The 19,711-nt window shown below is 44.3% G+C and overlaps 1 protein-coding gene across 6 annotated transcripts; it reads left to right on the top strand.

The window, feature by feature from the left end:
* Positions 1-435: 435 nt before the first annotated feature.
* Positions 436-13,218, top strand: LOC100065910 (butyrophilin subfamily 3 member A3). 6 transcript variants are annotated; one of them, XM_023624567.2, is made up of 11 exons: positions 449-598; positions 1,579-1,728; positions 3,988-4,072; positions 4,329-4,676; positions 5,708-5,989; positions 7,995-8,258; positions 8,437-8,457; positions 8,546-8,572; positions 9,471-9,497; positions 9,928-9,954; positions 11,480-13,218. In XM_023624567.2, the coding sequence occupies exons 2-11, from the start codon at positions 1,609-1,611 to the stop codon at positions 12,007-12,009; spliced, it is 1,731 nt and encodes a 576-aa protein (XP_023480335.2). In that variant the 5' UTR covers positions 449-598; positions 1,579-1,608; the 3' UTR covers positions 12,010-13,218. The 6 variants fall into 6 exon arrangements, with proteins under 6 accessions (XP_070100394.1, XP_023480335.2, XP_070100391.1 ...); XM_070244291.1 differs by having other exon boundaries at positions 461-598; positions 1,582-1,728; positions 3,983-4,072; XM_070244292.1 differs by having other exon boundaries at positions 462-598; positions 3,983-4,072.
* The last annotated feature ends 6,493 nt before the right edge of the window (positions 13,219-19,711 follow it).

Raw genomic sequence — 19,711 nt, forward strand, 5'->3', positions numbered from 1 at the left:
TCACAGGTGCTGAAAAGGTGGAGTGGATCTGGTTTTCTGTCTGTTTATACTTCCATTTGGCTCTCTTTTAAAAGACATCCTGCTCCATGTGCCCATCTACATGTGCACAGATGTCAGCAAATGACCACAGAAACATTTTAATTAATGCTCATCTTCCTTTCTTCTCACATTAAAATCTTATAATTTTTCTGCTTAGTTATGCTGATAATCTATTATGGTATAAAAGACATAAAACAGGTGTAGATAATGAAATCCTGATTACACACAAACGTACACATGAATGATTCAAATAGGTAAACACAGAGAGACACAAACATTGAGGGGATTAGGGCTGGAATTTTTCTTCATCTGTACAGTCCGATACAGTTTCAGTTTTCATTCTATGTTCCTTACTATTGTCTGCCCAGCAACTGATGAGAAACACCTCTCTGAGCCAATCAAAACTAATTCTTCCAAAGAGGGACTCTGTTACTGTTTCTCACAGTGAGAAGCCTTTCTTTCTCTTCCCTTTCTTCCAGAGGAGCATGTTAACTATAATGCAGAATTATTAATTCCCTTCATTCCGTGGGCTGTGATTTTCAGATGGGAATGCCATAGGGTAAGTGGGGGAAATTGGTAAAAGCCAGGGCCACAGGCCCTGGAAGGAGAGAGGCTAAAATGCTGAGAGTGAGTGCAGGGAAGTCCTCACCAAGAGAAAGGGGGTTGGTGCTTGTCTGTGTGGTGAGGAGATGGGGGTGTGGGCAGGAGGCAGTGCAAAATGTAGGGACCTGCACTGGGAAATTTGGTGGGAGAGAGACAACCTGAATGAAGAAATTTGCCAACTACGTTTTCTTAGGAACTTACTGTGGTCAGAAAGGAAAAATAGACTCTTAGAATCTCTCTTGGTCAGCTCTGGGAATGTATTTTTAAGAGATTTTAAAACAAGATGTGTCCTAAAGATTTATATGTAAAGATGTTCCTTACAGAATTATTTGTAATATAGAAAACTCCTAACCAACCTCCATATACAACATACGTATGCATATATAACTGTTGGAGGATGGCTAAATGACACAGTGTCCAATCATGAAGGGATTTCCATAAAGTCATTAGCTCTTTTAATAAAGAGCATTTTATTTGTAATTGTATAATTTTAATAAAGAGCTTTTATTTGTAATTGTAACAAAACTTAATCCACTTTGGATATCTAAATTGTATCTACATTTTGCTATTGTAGATTTTACTTTGATGAACAGCCTTCAACATAAATCATTGTGTTAACACCTTATTTTCCCACTTTAAGAGTAATTCCTACAAGAGGAATTTCTGGGTCAAAGGATGAAACATTTCCAAGGTACTTGGTATTTATATACAGCCAAAATACTTCCAGAAACATTTGCATTCTTATGATATGAAGTATATGATTACCATTACATATTATTTAACTTTTGTTATTTTACATTTTTCTCCATTATAAATAGATTTATAATTAGGACCAAAAAGCAATAAATATCCTAAAAAATAAAGTGTATTACCCACTCTGAGGACAACAGAGTAATTGTACCTGTAATAATAATAGTACTCTTGTCCTCTCTCTAGCAGCATAGACAACAGTTTGAAGAGGACAGGATGTACTCAAAGGCAATATTTTGTCTGGGGTTCCGTCCAGGTTTCAGACCAGGGTCTGAAGGAGTGCCAGCTGCACAGACTTCTGTTCCCTTGTTCCCCAGGAAGTTCCCAGATTTGCAGGTACCATGACTGGGGACCTCATGCTGGTTTGTTTTGGAGGAGTTGTTATTTTCTGAAAAAGTAATATGTTACAGTCACTATAATTATTTGTAACACTTATTAATTGTTCACTAGCTTTGAGATTTAGAAGTGGTGGGTTCAGCCTCTGACTGACTCCAGAGCCTCCACCAAGGAGTCTCATTGGATCTTGACCAGAGTCTTATGGAGTCCTGATTTGAACTTAGTGACGGCCATGGGTTGAGGCTTAGAGGAGTCCACAGTGTTGCTCCAGAGAAGGGCACACCCTCAAGTCATTTGTCAGCATCCCGTTCCACCTGACGTCTTCAGGGAAGGAGAGGATACATGATGGGAGAAAACCAGGGAGAAGGGAGGGACTATGTTCGAAGATCTCATTCCTGTCTCTGAGTTATCCACCTCGGCCTACTCTCAGGCTCTCCACTATCTAGGGATGCAGCCAAGTCTGAGGATGTTAGGATGGAAGCCAAGCTAGAACTCCAGCTAGAATCCAGCCTTGCCAGCTGGCAAGGGCTCCACACTTCCCTTATCACAAATGTTCCCAGTGATGCCACAGACCATGCCTGAAAGATGGTAGAGGTGCTTTCTGAGCCAAGATACAGTTGGTAGCACTGGGCAGGGTGTGGGGAGTTACAGGGGCCCTGCCTCTGAGCTATGAGAACCCCAGCACTTCATAGAGGTATGACTTTGTTGGGCTGCTGTATGCTCCTGGCCTGACATATTTGCCCTTTCTTTGCAAATGCCAGCTCTTATATCTCTGCTTCATATTTCTCTAGCAGTGGAAAGAATAAGACCAGGGAACTTATCCATTGCTGGTGAGCCCAGAGGCCATCAGTTAAGGAACACCTGGGGAAAGGGAAGACAGGAAATGAATAATTTCCTTCTCAGAGATATTTCTTCTCCAAAGAGCAATTGCGGAAAGAGTTCACTAAGGCACACTTAGTAACACTCTTACATGCATATCCAGGACATACTTGCTCCTTGAAACCACTTCATTGAAAAACAGGAATAAATACATTAATATAGGCAAGTCCCAGTGGCAGCATATGACGCTGCGCACTGCTCCCTAAGCCAGACCAAAACAGCATGTCATTATAACAGCAGACACTTGTCTTCGCAAGACTCCACCTCCCCTCCTGTTGGATGACAACCATTTAATCTGATCATTTTAACCTATTTAAAATGCTAGGGAGTATTAATGGGTTAATATATTACCCCTCATCCATTCACTCATTCAGTAAATATTATTGAGAGTCTCATGTGAACCACACACTGTTCTACAGGGTTGTTACACATCAGGAAACAAAATTGATCAATATCCTTTCATGTGGAGCTTCCATTCCAGCAGGTGGAAACAGATAGCAAACACATGATATGTTAGATTATAAAAATTCAATGGGGAAAAGAGAGCAGGCTCAGGGGGATGGGAGCAGTTTGCCATAATCCTGTGGTCAGAGAAGGTCTCAGAGGAACCAATTTTAGATGAAAGAGTTGAAGGAGGTGAGGGAGTGAGTTTTGTGGATATCTGAGGGAAGAGGGTTCCAGGTAGAGGGAAGAGTGAGGGCCGAGGTCCTCTGTCCTGGTCAATTCACACACCAGCAAGAAGGGCAGTGTGGCTGGAACAGACAAGGATAGTAGGGGAGATGAAGTGAGAGATGCAAGTCCTGGAGGGCCATGCTGGCCATTGTGAGGACTTCAGCATCTACTCTGAGTGAAACGGGAGTTATGGAAGGTGCTGAGCAGAGCACTGACGTGATGTGACTCAAAGAATGTTCTGGCTGTTGTTTTAAGCATAGACTGTATGGGACGCAAGTGGAATCAGGGGACCCAGAGAGGAGGGTCCTGCATTAATCAGAGTGTGATGGTGGAGGCTTAGACCTGGATGTAGCAGGGGAAGTGTGGGAAAGTGGAAGGATTCTGAACATATTTGGACAGTACAGCCAAGGATTTCCTGATGGATTAGGGATAATATATGTAAATTCAACCCTACATACGTAACATTTATATGTTAAATGTATGTACACTTAACATTCCATGTTTTCATGGATGATTTTCATGTTGAGCTCAAAGGTTAAGAGATTCCCAAGCAGACATTTTGGCAGAGGAGGATCTTGAGTCACCACACTAGTGACTGTGTGTTTCACCCTGAGTCGACCCTGGGGAGGTGGAGGTTTGATGTGGAATTTGTCATCTTCCAAGTCATAGTTTTTGCCTGACTCTGTCTGGCATTTCTCTGCAGCACAGATGAAAACGGCAAGTTCCCTAGACATCCCTCTGCTCGTTCTCCTTGTCTGCCTCCTCTTGGTCCAGCTGCTTACCCCTTGCTCAGGTAGGGAGCATTCTACTTGTATGTTTCTGAAGCAGACAATTACCTATTAGTGCCCAGTCAGAACCTCAGACAACTTCTCGTACCTGGAAGTCCCATCCAAAACAGAAGGTGTGCATGTCATTAAGACAAATTATACTTCTGTTAGGATCCTGTTTTTCTCTGGGTTTTTTGTACCTCACCCTCTCTACCTGAGGCCCACCTCCATTACCCTCATGGTCCAAGTATCTCTGATGGAGTTTCTCCTTTTAATGACCAGCTCAGTTTGCTGTGATTGGACCCCCTGAACCCATCCTGGCCATGGTGGGTGAAGACGTTGATCTGTCCTGTCACGTGTCCCCCAAGATGAGCGCAGAGAGCATGGAGCTGTTGTGGGTGAGACCCAACCTTAGGGAGGTAGTATATGAGTATGCAAATGGAAAGGAAATAGAAGACCAACAGATGGCAGAGTATCGAGGGAGAACTTCGATTTTAAGAGATGGCATCACTGAAGGGACATCTACTCTCCGAATTTACAACGTCAGACCCTCTGACACTGGAAACTACCTGTGTTATTTCCAAGGCGACAACTTCTATGAAAAAGCCATGGTGGAGCTGGAGGTTGCAGGTGAGCCTCCAGGTTTTGTTCTGAGCTCGTTCCTCTGTGGTTCTGAGGGGGGCAGATGAATATTTCATGCTCCAAATCCACCTCAGAGCATCCTGACTAGTCACTGGTATCTGTCTCCACTGCCTTCCCTCTTTGTTTCTCTGAAACCCTTGGGAAAGACACAGTGCTTCCTCTAGGAAGAATCACTCCTGTACTCTAACTATCAAGTAAAAAGTCTGCCATGCTGGCCACCAGGTCCTAAACAGGGAAGTGGAAGGTCGGGGACTGGAAGAATAAGAAAATATCTCCTTAGTGATGGCACACATTTGTTTGGGTTCAATTGTGTTCTAGATAGCTTCTGTGGTCCCTCCAGGTGCATGCTCCTATGGGTTATGATTGTGGTTTGGACAGTGTTCATGATTTTCTCTATGTTCAAACAGAATTGCTGAATGATCTTGTCTTTGTCTTGACCGATCATAGTGACAAAGTGCTCTTATCTGATGTTGATGTTCCATGAAACTGCTTATGTTCAACAGGAGAACACAGAGTGCAGGTCAATGTCCAGATGTCGAGGGTTGCACTTCTCTTTCTCAGGGCACTCTCTTGCCCTATAGTTTCTGACTGGGTTTGGTCAATGGGAGCCATAGCAGAAGGTGGAAGGAGGGAGAGAGGAGAGAGAGGTCAAGGTACTTATTCCCCTGGCTTTCTCCCCACAGGACCACATCTAGCTGGCTGCATTCCTTTCCTGAAGATCATAGCTCCTCTTAAGAAAGCCCTCTCTACTGGACTCTCTTCTTGTAGGTCTTCAGGACAGCTTCCTCTCCACCCCTGTTTGCGTTCAGGGGTGGGTGGTAACAGCTCCACTGTTCCTGGCCATGGGGCATTGCTCTATCCTGTGTAGTTTTCCCCTCACCACCACCATGCATTTGTAAACAGCTGCTTGATGAAACCCCTCAAGAATTATCTAATGAGAATGCGCCATCCAATTCCTTTTGGGCCTCTAATTGATACAGTAGGCTCAGAAAAAATCAGACTCATTTATCTTTCCACAGAGCTGGGTTCTGACCCTCACATTGAAATGAAGGGTTATGAGGGTGGAGGGATCCATCTGGAGTGCATGTCTACTGGCTGGTATCCTCAGCCCCAAATACAGTGGAGAGATGCCAAGGGAGAGGTCATGCCAGCTGTGGCAGCACCTTTGGTTGAAGACGGAGATGGCCTGTATGCAGTCACAGCATCTGTGATCGTGAAAGGCAGCTCTGGGGAAGGAGTTTCCTGTCTCATCAGAAATCCCCTCCTCAATCAGGAAAAGACCACTGGGATTTCCATTGCAGGTCAGTACCCTGCTGAGCCTCAGGTGTACTGTGCTGAGCTGTGGCCACTGAAAGAAGGAGGATGTGTGATTCTCTGTTGCTGACTCGGGTCTCTGCAGTGAATATAAGGCACAGAGCAGGATCCAGAGCCTTCTTCTATCTCTGGGAATGTTTCATTCCCCCATAAAGCTGTTTATGTTACAAATTCTTCATGAGTATTTCCTGTGTGTCAGAAACTGTGACAGGAAGTGGGAATTGGGGGAAAATGGTAAAGATCAGACCCTTAAGCAAACAAATGACAAAACGCAGAAAAAATATGTGCTATTAACATCTTAGAGAAAGTGCTAATCTGCTTAAAATATAAAACAACCCGGTAGAAAAATGAACAAAGTTCACAGAAAAGGAAATAATACATGAGAGACGATGTCCAATCTCACTCAATAGAGGCATGTGTACTAAAACATTTTCCAGGGGCTGGCCCAGTGGTGTAGTGGTTAAGCTCATGTTCTCTGCCTTGGTGACCCCAGGTTCCCAGGTTCAGATGCTGGGCACAGACCTACACACCACTCATTAAGCCATGCTGTGGCAGCACCCCACACACAAAATAGAGGAAGATTGGCGCAGATGTTAGTTCAGGGACAATCTTCCTCACCAAAAATAAAAGAAGAAGAAGAAGAAGTAGAAATAAACATTTTCCACTGGCCAAAAATAAAACAAAAAACCTGAGGTGGCGGGTCATACGTTCTGATGGCAGGATTATCGGGAGACAGTCACTCTTAGATATTTGTTGATATATTTTTGGTCTAAATTGGCCAGCTTCTACTGGGGGTAATATAGCAGAATTTATCCAAACTACTTATTTATTGACCCAAAAATCCCACTTCTGGAAATTTATCTGACAGACAGACTTGAATTTGTATGAAATGACACATGCAAAAGTTTATTTCTTACAGCATTAATTGTAATAGCAAAAAATTAGAAACTGTGCAAATATCCATCAACAGGGAACTTTTATGAAATGGAATATTGCACAGCTATGAAAGAAAACACAGACATTCTTTCTGTATTAATTTTGCAGGATCTCCAAGATGAACAGAAAAAGCCAGATGCAGAGCACATTGTATAGAATTCTATCTTAGGTGTAAAAGAGAAAAAAATAAAAAGATATTTATATTTTTAAAACTTAATACACACTTGCATAGCATTGACTATGTGTCAGGCATTTTGTAAGCATTATTTTAATCTTTTAACCTTATGAATTAGGTGCTGTTGTTACCCCATGTTACAGATTAGGACACCAGGAACAGAGAAGTTAAGTAATTAGTCCAAGATCCAAGATCATACTGCCTATCAAGTGGAGGACCCAGAATTTGAATGCAGGCCCTCCAGCTCCAAAGTTCACATTCTTTTTTTTTTTTTTTGAGGCAGATTAGCCCTGAGCCAACTCCCGCCAATCCTCCTCTTTTTGCTGAGGAAGACTGGCCCTGAGCTAACATCCATGCCCATCTTCCTCTACTTTATATGTGGGACGCCTACCACAGCATGGCTTTTGCCAAGCAGTGCCATGTCCGCACCAGGGATCAGAAACTGTGAATCCCGGGCTGCTGAACCGGAACGTGCACACTTAACTACTGCACCACCGGGCCGGCCCCAAAGTTCACATTCTTAACCACCATATTAAGCTGACTGATGAGAGGCTAATAAATGGGGGGAGGGAGGAGGGAGTGGATGGGAGACTAGACAACTTTTTATATATTTTTTTTGTATTTTGTATTTCATGTAAATGTAACCTATTGGAAAATTAAATTAGAAAAAAGTATGATTTTCATGTTCAACTAACTCATATTCACATGTGTGCAGCAGACAGTTCAAAGCAAGTAATAGCATTATGTTATTGTAAGAGTTTACTGAAGTCTTACCCAAAGTTCCCTGAGACTTTAGGAGGAGAAGGATCATTTAATGTCATGAGATCAACTCTGTGATCCCCACCCTGGAGGTGAGAGGCTAAAGCTCCATTCCATTGCAGACCCCTTCTTCTGGAGAGCCCAGCCCTGGATAGCAGCCTTCGCTGGGACCCTGCCTGTCTTGCTGCTGCTTCTCACAGGGGCTGTTTACTTCCTGTGGCGACAAAAGAAGGAGAATGAGGCTCTATCGCAGGAGAAAGAGGCTCTATCCCAGGAGATAGAGGCTCTATTCCAGGAGACAAAGGCTCTATTCCAGGAGAAAGAGAGAAAGAGTGCAGAAACACAAACAGCACTGGCAGAAAAGAAACAGAAACGAAGTGCAAGAGGTATCTGACCAGGGAGGTAACCTAAGGCCCTGGCTTAGGGGAGGGAGCCCAAGGACATCACCCCCTCCCCACCCCACATACCCACTTCTGCTTTGTGTCATTAGGAAGGTTTATGCTCCAGAGGTCCTCTCCGCTCCATCACCATAACAGCATATTTTTTTTTCTGCTTATTTTCCAGAGAAGCTCCTGCAAGAATTCAGTAAGTTCCAATTCTCCAGGGACCCACACATGTCTTGGTACCCCTGCTGTAAGTGTCTTAATGACTCTTGACATTTCTTCTGTTGCAGAGAAGAGAGAGTTCCTGCTGATGGCTGGTGAGTGGCGCTGACACTTTCTCTGAATTCCCATCTAACACTGTCTACTGGGATATGTCCCAGCCTTTGTGCTTGCCTCTAAAACTGCCCAGGGCTGAGAAATATCCCTGACCCATTCAGGGATGGGAAGAAAGAAGGGTGGCGTTCAGAGGGTAGCACAGGCAAGTCTTGTTTTTTTAATGGAGGAAAGAGCCTCAATCTCTCTCCAGGATGGGACCACAGACTCTTCAGTCCAGCAGGCACCTCAGAATATCCAGGAGTGCACTGCAAAGGAAAAGAGGATGGAGATGGAACTCTCTAGATGTAGTGCCTTCCCTATGCTGGGAACCTCCCTAATTGCTTTACATAATCCATAGGCTGCTGAGAAGAAAACAAAGAATGTAAGATTTAAATGAATGAGAAAATCAAAGGAGAAGGAGAGAGAAAAGCGCATTTTAAAAAAGGAATGGTCACAGTGGCTCAGTTCTCATAGGTTTATTAGAACTGCTTTTAAAAAAACAGTATCGGAAATTTCTTCATTAAGTTGCTCAATTCTTTTCAGAAGTATGCAGGACATAATACAGCTTGAGATAGATGGATTCCAGTGCACATATACAGTCACATGTACACACAGCAACACCTATGCCCATGAATGGGAGTGTAGACACATACAAAATAGATCTGCCAGGCCTCAACTGGGAAAGCACTAACATGGTACCTGTGGTATTATCAGCATGCAATTGATGTTTTCAGACTTGATATTTAGGAGGCGAGGAGAGAATTGAACAGGCAGAGGGAGAAGGTAGGAAGGGTGGGGATGTGAGCCAAAATGAATGATTAGATGGATGCAAAAGAACAGAAAGGAAATAACCCAGAAATGACATTGTTCGGGTGACATCTCTACCTTTCTTCATTGTAGGTAGAGAGAAGTCTCAGGCCTATGCTGGTGAGTGACCCTGATGTTCTCTGAGTTTCATGGATAATGTGCACTAAGCATGTAAACCATTTCTCTGCTGTGTGACCCATTGGCATTCCCTGAAGGAATAATCAGATCTAGTCCAGAGGCTCCTTTTCTATGGGGAATACCAACACTGCTTTTCTGGAGCCACAGAGGACCTTCCAGATACAACCTGCTGGTACACATGCTCACACCCTAGCAAAGGCTGGCCATGTCACCTGCAGCCCCAGTATGATGGAGGGAAGGAAGTCCACCATTTTTGAGAGATTGTATGGCTGATCTGGCAGAGGTACAGATGAAAGAAGCTGGACATTGCAAGAGACTGAAGAAAATGAGGGAGAAAAGGCTTAGTGAGGAGAAGGAATGGGGCAAGAACAGAAATAATGCCCTTTCTTTATCTACATTTCCTGCCTTTCAGAATGGAAGACGGCCCTCTTCCAACCTGGTGAGTGAATCCCTGTGTATTCCCTAGGACAACAACCTGAGGGACCATAATCTCCCTTTTTCTTCTCCAACTCTTGAGATTCTGGGAGGAAAAGTCTCCATGACTGGGAGAGTTCCAAGTGGGTGACTTGAGGTCCTGGTCTCAAAGGTATGCCCAATCTCCAGGGGCTTCCTGCTGAGAGCCCAGGGAGCCAGGGAAGATTGCTCTCCTGGGATCCACAGATCTTTTTGGGAAGGAAGAGGCATAAAGGGTAGACTGAGGGAAGGAGAGGCAGAGTGAACCAACACTGCAGGGACAGTGAGGATGTGGAATGACCAAGGAGAGACGGCAAAGCACAAAGATCTTTGCTTTTCCCAAGCTTCTTATGCCACTTCCTGCTGCTGTGTGTCCCCAAGTTACTTAATGTTTCTGTACTTTAGTTTCTTCATTTTTTAAGTGGTGATTATAATTCTTATTATGTGAGAGTTGAGGTAAAGACTAAATGAGGTAATTAATGTGTATTGGTCAAAAGCCAACAAGAAAGAGATGGCATGTTCAATCTGGGTGGTTGAAGAAGGTTTAGAAGAGGAATTGTTTACTAAGCTGGGATTGGGGTTAAGGGAAACCAACAAGGTAGGGTGAAGTGCCCCAGGGCTCACAATAGTGGGGAGCTGTCACCACCCTAGGCTTGAAGGAATAGGGAGAGGGAGCAGTTACTGGAGCCCAAGGAAGCTGTAGCTCGAGGACAGGCTGCCTGAGAGGAGTCATGCCTTTGTGAGAGCATCACTATCTGACGTTGGCAGGGAGGAAGTGGGGGAAATAAATGCTGTGCCTGTCTTTTCTTTCTCCTCACAGTATTCTGCTAATACCTCCATTGGCCAAACCCAACAGGTAACCAGAGGCAAGGGAGCCCAGTGATGTTGTTCATAAAGGACAGATTCCTGGGGCCCAGAAGAGGGTAGAGAAAGGAGGAGAGTGCATCTGGGAGCACAGAAAGCCCCCAACATGGCCTCTAGCACAGAAAAGGCATGGAGTTATTATACCATCAGGAACTTCCTCCATGCCTGGCCCTGGGCTACTATAAAACATGTATTGTCTTTTTTCTACCCTACTGATTAGTATTTTTATCCCCATTTTTCAGGTAAGGAAATTGAGGCTCAAAGATATTGTATAGCTTGAAACTATGGAGAAAAGAGACAGCATAAGAAGAAAAGTCATTCAGCTCATGAGTGATAGAGCAAAGACTGAAATGTAAATCTATGTGCATACAAACAACAGGTGGGCATAGTCATTTTGGGGAGGAAAGTAAGAAAAAGATGTAAGAAGGGAGCCAAATGGAGATGTCAGGTTAAGCAGCACTCTTTCCCACTGAGCTAGGATTCCTGGGCCTTTTTTTGGTGTTGCTGAAAGTGTCATATTCAGGGCAGGCTGGGGACATCTGGGTCTGTACTTAGACCTCCTCAGTCACACCCAGGTCTTAAAGGCTGAGGCTCTGAGGTCTGGGAACAATGACTGACCTCATGGTCCATCCCCAAACTTTCTGCAGCGGATGTGATTCTGGATCCTGACACAGCAAACCACATCCTCCTTATTTCTGAAGACCGGAAGATCCTGAAGTTGGCAGACAGTGAACAAAATCTGCCCGACAATCCTAAGAGATTTAATACGCGTAACTCTGTGCTTGGCTGCAAGAGCTTCATGTCAGGGAGACATTTCTGGGAGGTGGATGTGGGGGTCAGGAAAGGGTGGTATGTTGGGGTGTGTAGGGAGAACGTGGAGAGGAAAAAACAGGTTTCTATGGCACCCAAGAATGGATTCTGGATTATAGGGCTGTCAGATATGAATGAATATCAAGCTCTCACTGACCCTTTGACCAAACTGGAAATTCTCAATCCTCCTCAAAAAGTGGGGATTTTCCTGGACTATGAGACTGGTGAGATCTCATTCTACAATGCCAAGGATGGATCTCATATCTACACCTTCCCACACACCTCATTCTCCGGGCCTCTGTACCCTATTTTCAGACTTCTCGGATGGGATGACACCCCCTTGACCATTTTCCCAGCACCGACATGAGTAGGGAGTTCCCCTGTCAATGACTTAAGGTCTGACCTTTCCCTGGATACCCCAGTGACCCTGGGCCCTGCTGTTGGGATTGGGGACCCTCAGGCTAAAGTAACATCCTTGTTTCCCCTGCCCAGCCTGGAGCTGAGGGCCTCCTCCTTAACAGCAACACATCACAACAATAAAATACTTACTAAATTCCCACACTGTGTGAAGCACTTCACTAATATTAATTCCTTATGCCATATGACAGTAGAGTTTGATGCCACTTTATTGTCTCCGTTATATAGATAAGGAAATGGGGGTACAGAAAATTGATTAATTTTCTAAAGCTGATTCAGCAAGTGAATGACAGCTGGAATTTGAACAACAATATCTGACATTTACAGATAAAACATGTGCTTGGTGCTGTGCTAAATGCTTTAAGTGAATTTCACTCATTTAATTCTCACAACAACCCCGTGAAGTAGTCTCATTTTGAGAATGTGGAAACTGAGGCAGGGCCAAGTTAAGTAACTCACGTAATTCATATAGAAAGCTGTGCTGCTAGGAAAGGTTAGGCCCTTCTCCCACCCCACCACCAAGCCTGTTGTTCCTTTCTAGCCCTATTGCCCCCATGGTGAGGGAAACATGTGCATCCCTGAGGTTCCCTTTCCATGACACCGCATGTTAAGGATCATTGTAGGTGACTACAGAGGCCACACCCCACTTGATTCCTTCAAGGTGGATTGTCAGAGCCATAGGTCCAGCACTTCACTGGATTGTCTGAAAGGTGACGTGGTCCAGAGAATGAATTCACAGGGACCGCATCATACAGGATGTGAAGGGACTAGAGGCCAAACTCTTAACTAATAATGGGCACATGTGTACCCACTCTCTCAATGTGATGCATGATCATGGAGCCAGAACCAATCCTCCTGCTAAAAAGTTCTCCAGGAAGCCTACCTTAACACCTAAAGATTGTGTGTGGGATAGGAATTTGGGAGGAAGGCAGTTAGATGAACTTTAGTGGTATTTCTACCACACTGTAGAATGCTTCTCCAGGAAAGAGAAATTTCCACCCCTGATCACTTATTGATGTTAATGGATGTTCCTGTCAACTGATGGATGCTGGAGGAAGGCTTCTTTTCATTATCATCACTGTTATTGTTCACCACTGTATCCCCGCTATCTGGCATGTGGTTGTCAAGTTACATTTGGTGAATAAATTTGTTAATAATCTTCAGTCTTCCACTGAGCTTTTCTAGATTTTAAGCCCCTACAGTTTACTCACCACAGTGTCACAGTTTACTTCATTGTAACATTTTCACAAAATCTTTCCCGTATTAGTTTTCTATTGATCTCATATTAAATTACCACAAATTTTGGGACCTGAAACAACATAAACAAATCATCTCACATTTATTTAGGTCAGAAGTCCAACATCGGTCTCCCTGGGCTAAAATCAAGGTGTCTGCAGGCCTTGTGCTGTCTGGGGGCCCTAGGGAGGAATCTATTTACTTGCTCATACGCTGTTGGCATAATTCATTTTCTTGCAGTCATAGGATGAGGTTGCCATTCCTTGCTGTCAGCTGAGGGCTATTCTCAGCTTCTGGAGGCTGCCACCTTCCTTGGTTTGTGGCCCTCTTCCTCCATCTTCAAAACAGCAATGGCAGCTTGAGTCCCTCTCAATGTCTGAATCTCTCCTGCAGCTTCTTCCATTAAATCTGTTTGATTCTTCTGCTGGTAAGAACTCATGTGATTAGACTGAGTCCATTCAGATACTCCAGGATAATTTTCCTGAGATTCCAAGATAATCTCCCTACTTTAACATCCAAACCCTCAATTCCATCTGTAAGATTCCTTTTGCCATGTAATGTATCATATTCACATGTTGCAGAGATGATGGTGTGGCCTATTTAGCCTACTACACTTATCACAGTCGCAGCCTCCCTCACTCTGAAGGAGGAGGAGGCCTCCATCCTGCTAGGCCCGTTTATATAAAAGTGGCCTCCATGATTGGAGATTTCTGTGAATTTTTGGTACTTTTACCTGTAGCTCTTTATTTGCTTGCTAGACTTGGGTATATAGTCAGAGTGTACTTCTCCAGAAAAGATCATTCTCACTCTTGGATACAATGTGTGCTGAATGGGAATCCATTAGTTTGGATTCCCCAAAATCTGACTCTCAGTCAAGGACTTGGGTTCAGGTAGTCTATTTGGGAAGTGATCCCAGGAAACTAAAGTTTGATAAAAAAATAAAAGGAGACGAGCCAACTAACTGAAAAATGGGATTGATGGTAGGTTAATTAGTTGGTTTTCTTGAGGGCAACTGGGCTCGGTCCTGGTCAGGACACTCTGAGAAACCATGTGAAATTGTAGGCTATACCTCAGAATCCACCTAGCAGTGATGGAGAGGCTGGGCCATTGTTTCAAAACATCTCCCATCCTCCATTGGATTAAGGTTATCCCTTGGGTGTTAACTCCCCTGAACTTCCAGGTTGGGCATGGTATATGCAAAGGAGCAAATGTCATTGCTGATGGAGAAAACTCTCAGGGGGAGAAGAATAAAATAAGCACCTGGAAATTGTTACCTTAAAGGAAACTATCTACCTGACACGGACCAAAGGGCTATGGGGTTGGGCATCAACAGCATTTGTTTACAATGTTCTGCCTCTGAGAATATACTGAATGCCTGCTAAAACCTGTCTGCCCTCCCTCCACCCCCATCCATTTAGCAGTGTGCCATTCTGCTTTCTAATACATGTCTATGTAACATGGCCCCTCTGCCCTCTGACATGGACTGGACCTGGGATGGACACCTGACCCAGACTAAGCCAGAGGGAATATCTTGGATATTTTCACTGAATGGCTCAGTGATATGCAACCAGTTATACCTGCTTAATAGCAGGCATGGATGAAAGCTGCAGGAAGGCATTTCCCATCCACAGTGTGGTCTAGAGAAGCAAAAGGAAGGTGATCTACAGAGGAATTAGACCAAAGCAGATGTGCAGAGTGAAGGGTTCAAGATGGAGAGAGTTTGGGCAACTTTCCTGTCCTTGGTTCCAGTGAATTTGGGGCCCAGTTTTATTCGTGCTGTATATTCTGTGAAATTTGTTCTCTTGTGACAAGGCAGATGTACTGGGTACTATTGCTAAAGCCCTGAAAATTAGAAGCTTAGCACAACAATTTTCCTATGCTCATTAATTCCATGAGTCCATAATTTGAAATTTGAACAAGACAGAGTAGGAATGTCTTTTGTGCACCAAGATGTTTAACCTCACCTGGAAGGAATCCACAGTTTGAGGTGACTCAAAGGAAAGAACACACCCACTAGGTTTATTCCTCTCCGCTCAGAGAATGATTTGGGTCAGGTTGTCATGATCTGAAGTGGCACACTTCACTTGGAGCTGGTTTCCTGCTGAGCTGTCTCATGTGCATTGGGTCCTCCTCATGCTGAGAACACACGTACTTCCCTCTGACTCAGGTCAGCTACCGCAGGGGTTTTAGGCCTGGCTTCACTGGGTACTTCTGGCACAAACTTCCAGAGAACCCCTGGGTCTTATTTTCTTCCGATAGAGGCTGTAGGTGGGCCAGGCTCTTAGACTCTCACCACCCATCCTCTGGTCCTTTTCCAAGAGCAACCCAGTTGTGGGAGGAAACTGTGGAGCCTTTGCTAGTGTGCTAATTGCACAGTTTTGAGTTGAATCAGAAAGGAATTGGAGCCCCCAGGGGAAGCACTTAAGCTCTTGAGGGAGATGTGAGAAATGTGTCTCAGGACTATACAGTGGCCTGATTGGGGTCTGTGGGGCATGGGAGGGGAGCATTGTGTGGGTGTAGGGGGGTGTTGAAGTCAACAGGTCCATCTACTGGCAGAGGATGAAGCCCAACAAGAAAGTCTTTGTTTGCTGCCATCTTCCTGCCCCTATGAGAATGCCACCTTCCTGAGAGAAAGGGGTTTTGCCTCTCACTATCCTCAGCATCTCTCCCTCCATAGTTTTTGAATGAATGACAAGGTCTACAGTCTACTACTGCAGCTGCTGTCTTGCTTCATTCTCTACCCCTCTAACCTCTCCCTGTGTTCCCCCTTATGTCTCCACTGCCCGCCACAAGCAGATAAATATGAACGAGATTCCTCTGTCTCTGGAAAGAGGGTAGCTTATGTTTCCCTCATCACCTCCCCACCCGCCAACCCCATCCTCTACTCCATACGCACTTCTACACACAGAGACTTCTCCTCCTTGTTGGCAGCAAAACCACAATCTGTGGGGAATCTCAATGTTTTACAAAAACAATGAATTGTATGTTGCTTCTGAAAATAGAAAAAGCAATAGAAAGGCCAGATCCTCTCAAAAGGCTATTCTCAACTATGAGATTTGAATTCTTAAAGGGGCTTTCTGTATTTTACCTAAGAACTGGTGAGAAAGCTGGCTCAGGGATACTATTGGCTGCTGACCCACAGCAGGCCAATCCTGACCTCCAAATCACTCATTGGAAATATTCGGACTTTGTGGTTGGAAAGTGCACTAGGTTTCTGGTCCCACAGCCCCGCACACAGTGACTAATGGGAGATTAAGAAAATTGTCTTCTCTGCTTTCCAGACAGTTTGTTCTCTGGTTGTGACTGTGCTCATGAGTGGGTTAAAGAGGAGAGGGAGAAGCAGAAAATCATCATTTGAGTGTCAGGGGAGAAAAGAAACCCAAGAAGTTAATCTAGAAGGTACGAAAGGGAGGGGAAGCTCTACAGCTCTGGGGTGTGGGTGGGGCGGTAAGCAGAGGAAGGGAACCTGACTGGGGAAAGGCGGGGTCCCCCAGAGAAGGGAAGCTTCCTGGAGAGGAGGCTCTCCACAACTGGCTTTACCTCAGACCTCAAAGTCTGAGGGAGGAGGAAGGGAGGGGAGGGAGGGTATGGAAGAATATTAAGTGACTACTGAAGAAATTCAACTCTGGCCAGAGAAGTGAGTGGAGGAGGGCAGAAAACTGCCTCCCTCATCTTTGTGTGGTTGGCTTGTTCCATGGAATGTTTAATGAATCAATCTATCCGGAGAAACCTGAACCCAGAGAGAAAGGCGGCTGCACAAGACCATAGTTGGGGCGTTGATGATCCCAACACTGGTTACAGGAAGGTTTGACCTAGATCAGAACTAGTGTCAAATCTGCTTGGCTGATTTCTCTGTCTGTGCCCCTAGGTCTCTGGTCCCTGCCCCTCCTGGGTGACTCATCTTTGGTGCTTGTGGAGCCAGCTGCTTCCCTGCAGGTCTACCTGCCGGATGCCCGTCTCTTCCTCCTCCTCAGCTTGTTTGCACTGGTCTCAGCTAGGGTCCCTGCCACTAGCTCCTATCAGCTTCTCAGAAAGGAAAATTGACACTTAGGTCTGCAAAACACTGCAGTCTGAAGAAGTGCTGCAGTTGTGTGCACTCATCCTTTCCTTCTGCACATGCTCATTGAATTTATACCAGTAGTCAGATGGAAATGAAATGAGAGCCACAAAGGCCAGCTGCATACACAATTTTAAGTACTTTAGTAACTATGCTTTTAAAAGTAACATAGAAACGTACGAAATAAATTTTAATAATATGTTTTCTTGAACTTCAAATGACCAAAATTATATTATTTAAATTTTAATTAATGTAAAATATTAACAATGAGATATTTAATATGCTTTTATTCTAAATTTTCAAAAGTGTGTGCATTTTATATTTCCATTGCCACTAGCTAAAGGGTATCATTTTGGACAGCCCAAGTTTACACCACACTCCAGGCACTGTGATGGGATATGGAAGAAACCCTCTGTGAGCACAGGGTCAGTAGGGGGCGCTCAGTGTCTGCTTCACAATGTTTTGTTCAGGAAGCATTAGCAGCCTCAGTAGACACTCCTACTAGGTATCTATTGCAGCTGACCAGCCACAGCTACTGGCCACCAGAATCCTCAGCCCAGGAAGCCCCTGTGGCCTCAGAAAGAATATGCCTGAAAGAGTATGTTAGGAATCTGTCTGTGCCCTGGAATATCCACGTCTTTTCTTGCCTTAGATATATGATGGCTGGGGCCCCCGTCTGATTCTAATCCTTTGTTGAATAGACCATTTGACTGTCATGGGGCCAGCTGATCCAATCCTGGCCATGGTGGGAGGAAACATCAATATCAAACAAACAATTCTACAACAAGTGAATTCTGAGTGGGGCAGGTCAGGCCAGGGTCATGTTTACAGGAAAAGAGTAGAGGGTTCCTGCCACACACACACCCGCACTGTCAGCTCTGCAGTGTTGCTGTGAACAGAGTCAGGACATCAGGTTGAGAAACACTCCTTTCATGACATTTTGTATTAATCAGATACAAGGTTGCCCTTCTGAGTAACAAACATGGGGTCTCCTACCAGCTATGATTGGAGGCCTCCTGCCCCACTCTGAATTGAGTTGATGTAGAATTGTTTGTTTGTTGGACATTGTTTTTTGTTGGGTTAACTGGCTACTTAGTTTTGTCCTTAAGTCTAATGTCTCTTGCTTTCCCTTATGGAATCCCAAGGAACATTTTGTAGAATTTCTTTCCAACATCTCACCTTATTTGGAGTCTTGTCTAACTTCAAGTTTGTGTGTGAGACTTTCAATATGCAGGTAGTGTTTTGTCTTTCCTCTGGCAAAAATCAAGTTATCAGGAAGCATTAAGTCTTACATGATTGCTTTAATTTGCCTTTGGTAGAGTTTGTTGGATAGACTTAACAAAGGAATTACTTAAAAGAGGGTTGGATGATGGCTGGACACATGGCTAAAGGAAGAGAAGTCTCCCAGGACCATGGATGTGCAGCTCTCTCACACAAAGTATGTCTTCTATTAAAGATTCTTTTAAACAGAATAAGTTAGGAAAAGTCTGGGTTCTTAGGATTTTTAATGCTGCTCTGCTGACATTGATGAGGTGATATTGTTACCTTGAGGATCCAGGAGCATCCTGATCTTACTAATATGTAGATGATGTCAAGGGAGTACAAGAAAATCAAGTAACTGACTGAGCCCCTGGAAGGTAAACGTCTCTGAATTTGGGTAAGGGTTGGCTTTGCACGCCAACCTAAAAATCAACAGCTCCTCATGATTATCAGATAACTGTGGGTGATGTGAAGCTTACACAAGGAGAAAAGAGACAAGTTAAAAGGTTTGTTTAAGATTCTGCCAGCCTGGCATGTTTCTGTCCTTATCATATTAACCTAGAGCTTCAGGAAGCCAAGGCTACTGGGAAGTACTCCCAGGGCCAAAGGTAAAATCCTCAACCCGCTTTTTTCAGGTCAGAGTGGACATACCACAGAGAACTGAGAAAATTAAAATCTCTAGCTGAATGAATCAATCAACAAACATTTATCAGGAGGCAGATGTTTGGTACTGTGATGGAGTCTGTAACTGGAGCACAAAGAATAGTGAGATGTAATGTTTTCTCCTTAGAGATCTCACCATTTACTTGGCATATTGGTCTCCTGGTGTTCTCCAACATCGAGGTTTTCTTCCTATCCTTCTTCTCCTCTTTCTTCCTTCCCATCTTCTTCCTTCCTTTCTCTAGCCCTCCTTTCCTTCCTTCCTTTCTCCCTTCACAGAAGGGGTACTGCAGGAATGCACGGAATATGCATAATCAGTTTCTCTGAGTGCTGGACACTTATTCTCTCCCCCCTTCCTTTGTTCTCACCATTAAGAGCTGATCTTCTAAGACACTTTGGCTAAGACACCATTACCGTTTTATCTGAGCCCTGATCTCTC

The sequence above is a fragment of the Equus caballus genome, chromosome 20 (genome assembly GCF_041296265.1).
Source record: "Equus caballus isolate H_3958 breed thoroughbred chromosome 20, TB-T2T, whole genome shotgun sequence".
Classification (NCBI taxonomy): domain Eukaryota; kingdom Metazoa; phylum Chordata; class Mammalia; order Perissodactyla; family Equidae; genus Equus; species Equus caballus.

Bases quoted from the DNA above. Each gene is read 5' to 3' on its own strand.
- LOC100065910 (XM_023624567.2), top strand. From the start codon at position 1,609: ATGTACTCAAAGGCAATATTTTGTCTGGGGTTCCGTCCAGGTTTCAGA. The intron at 4,073-4,328 runs GTAGGGAGCATT...TTTAATGACCAG, and splicing joins GCTGCTTACCCCTTGCTCAG to CTCAGTTTGCTGTGATTGGA. The intron at 8,458-8,545 runs GTAAGTTCCAAT...CTTCTGTTGCAG, and splicing joins GAAGCTCCTGCAAGAATTCA to AGAAGAGAGAGTTCCTGCTG.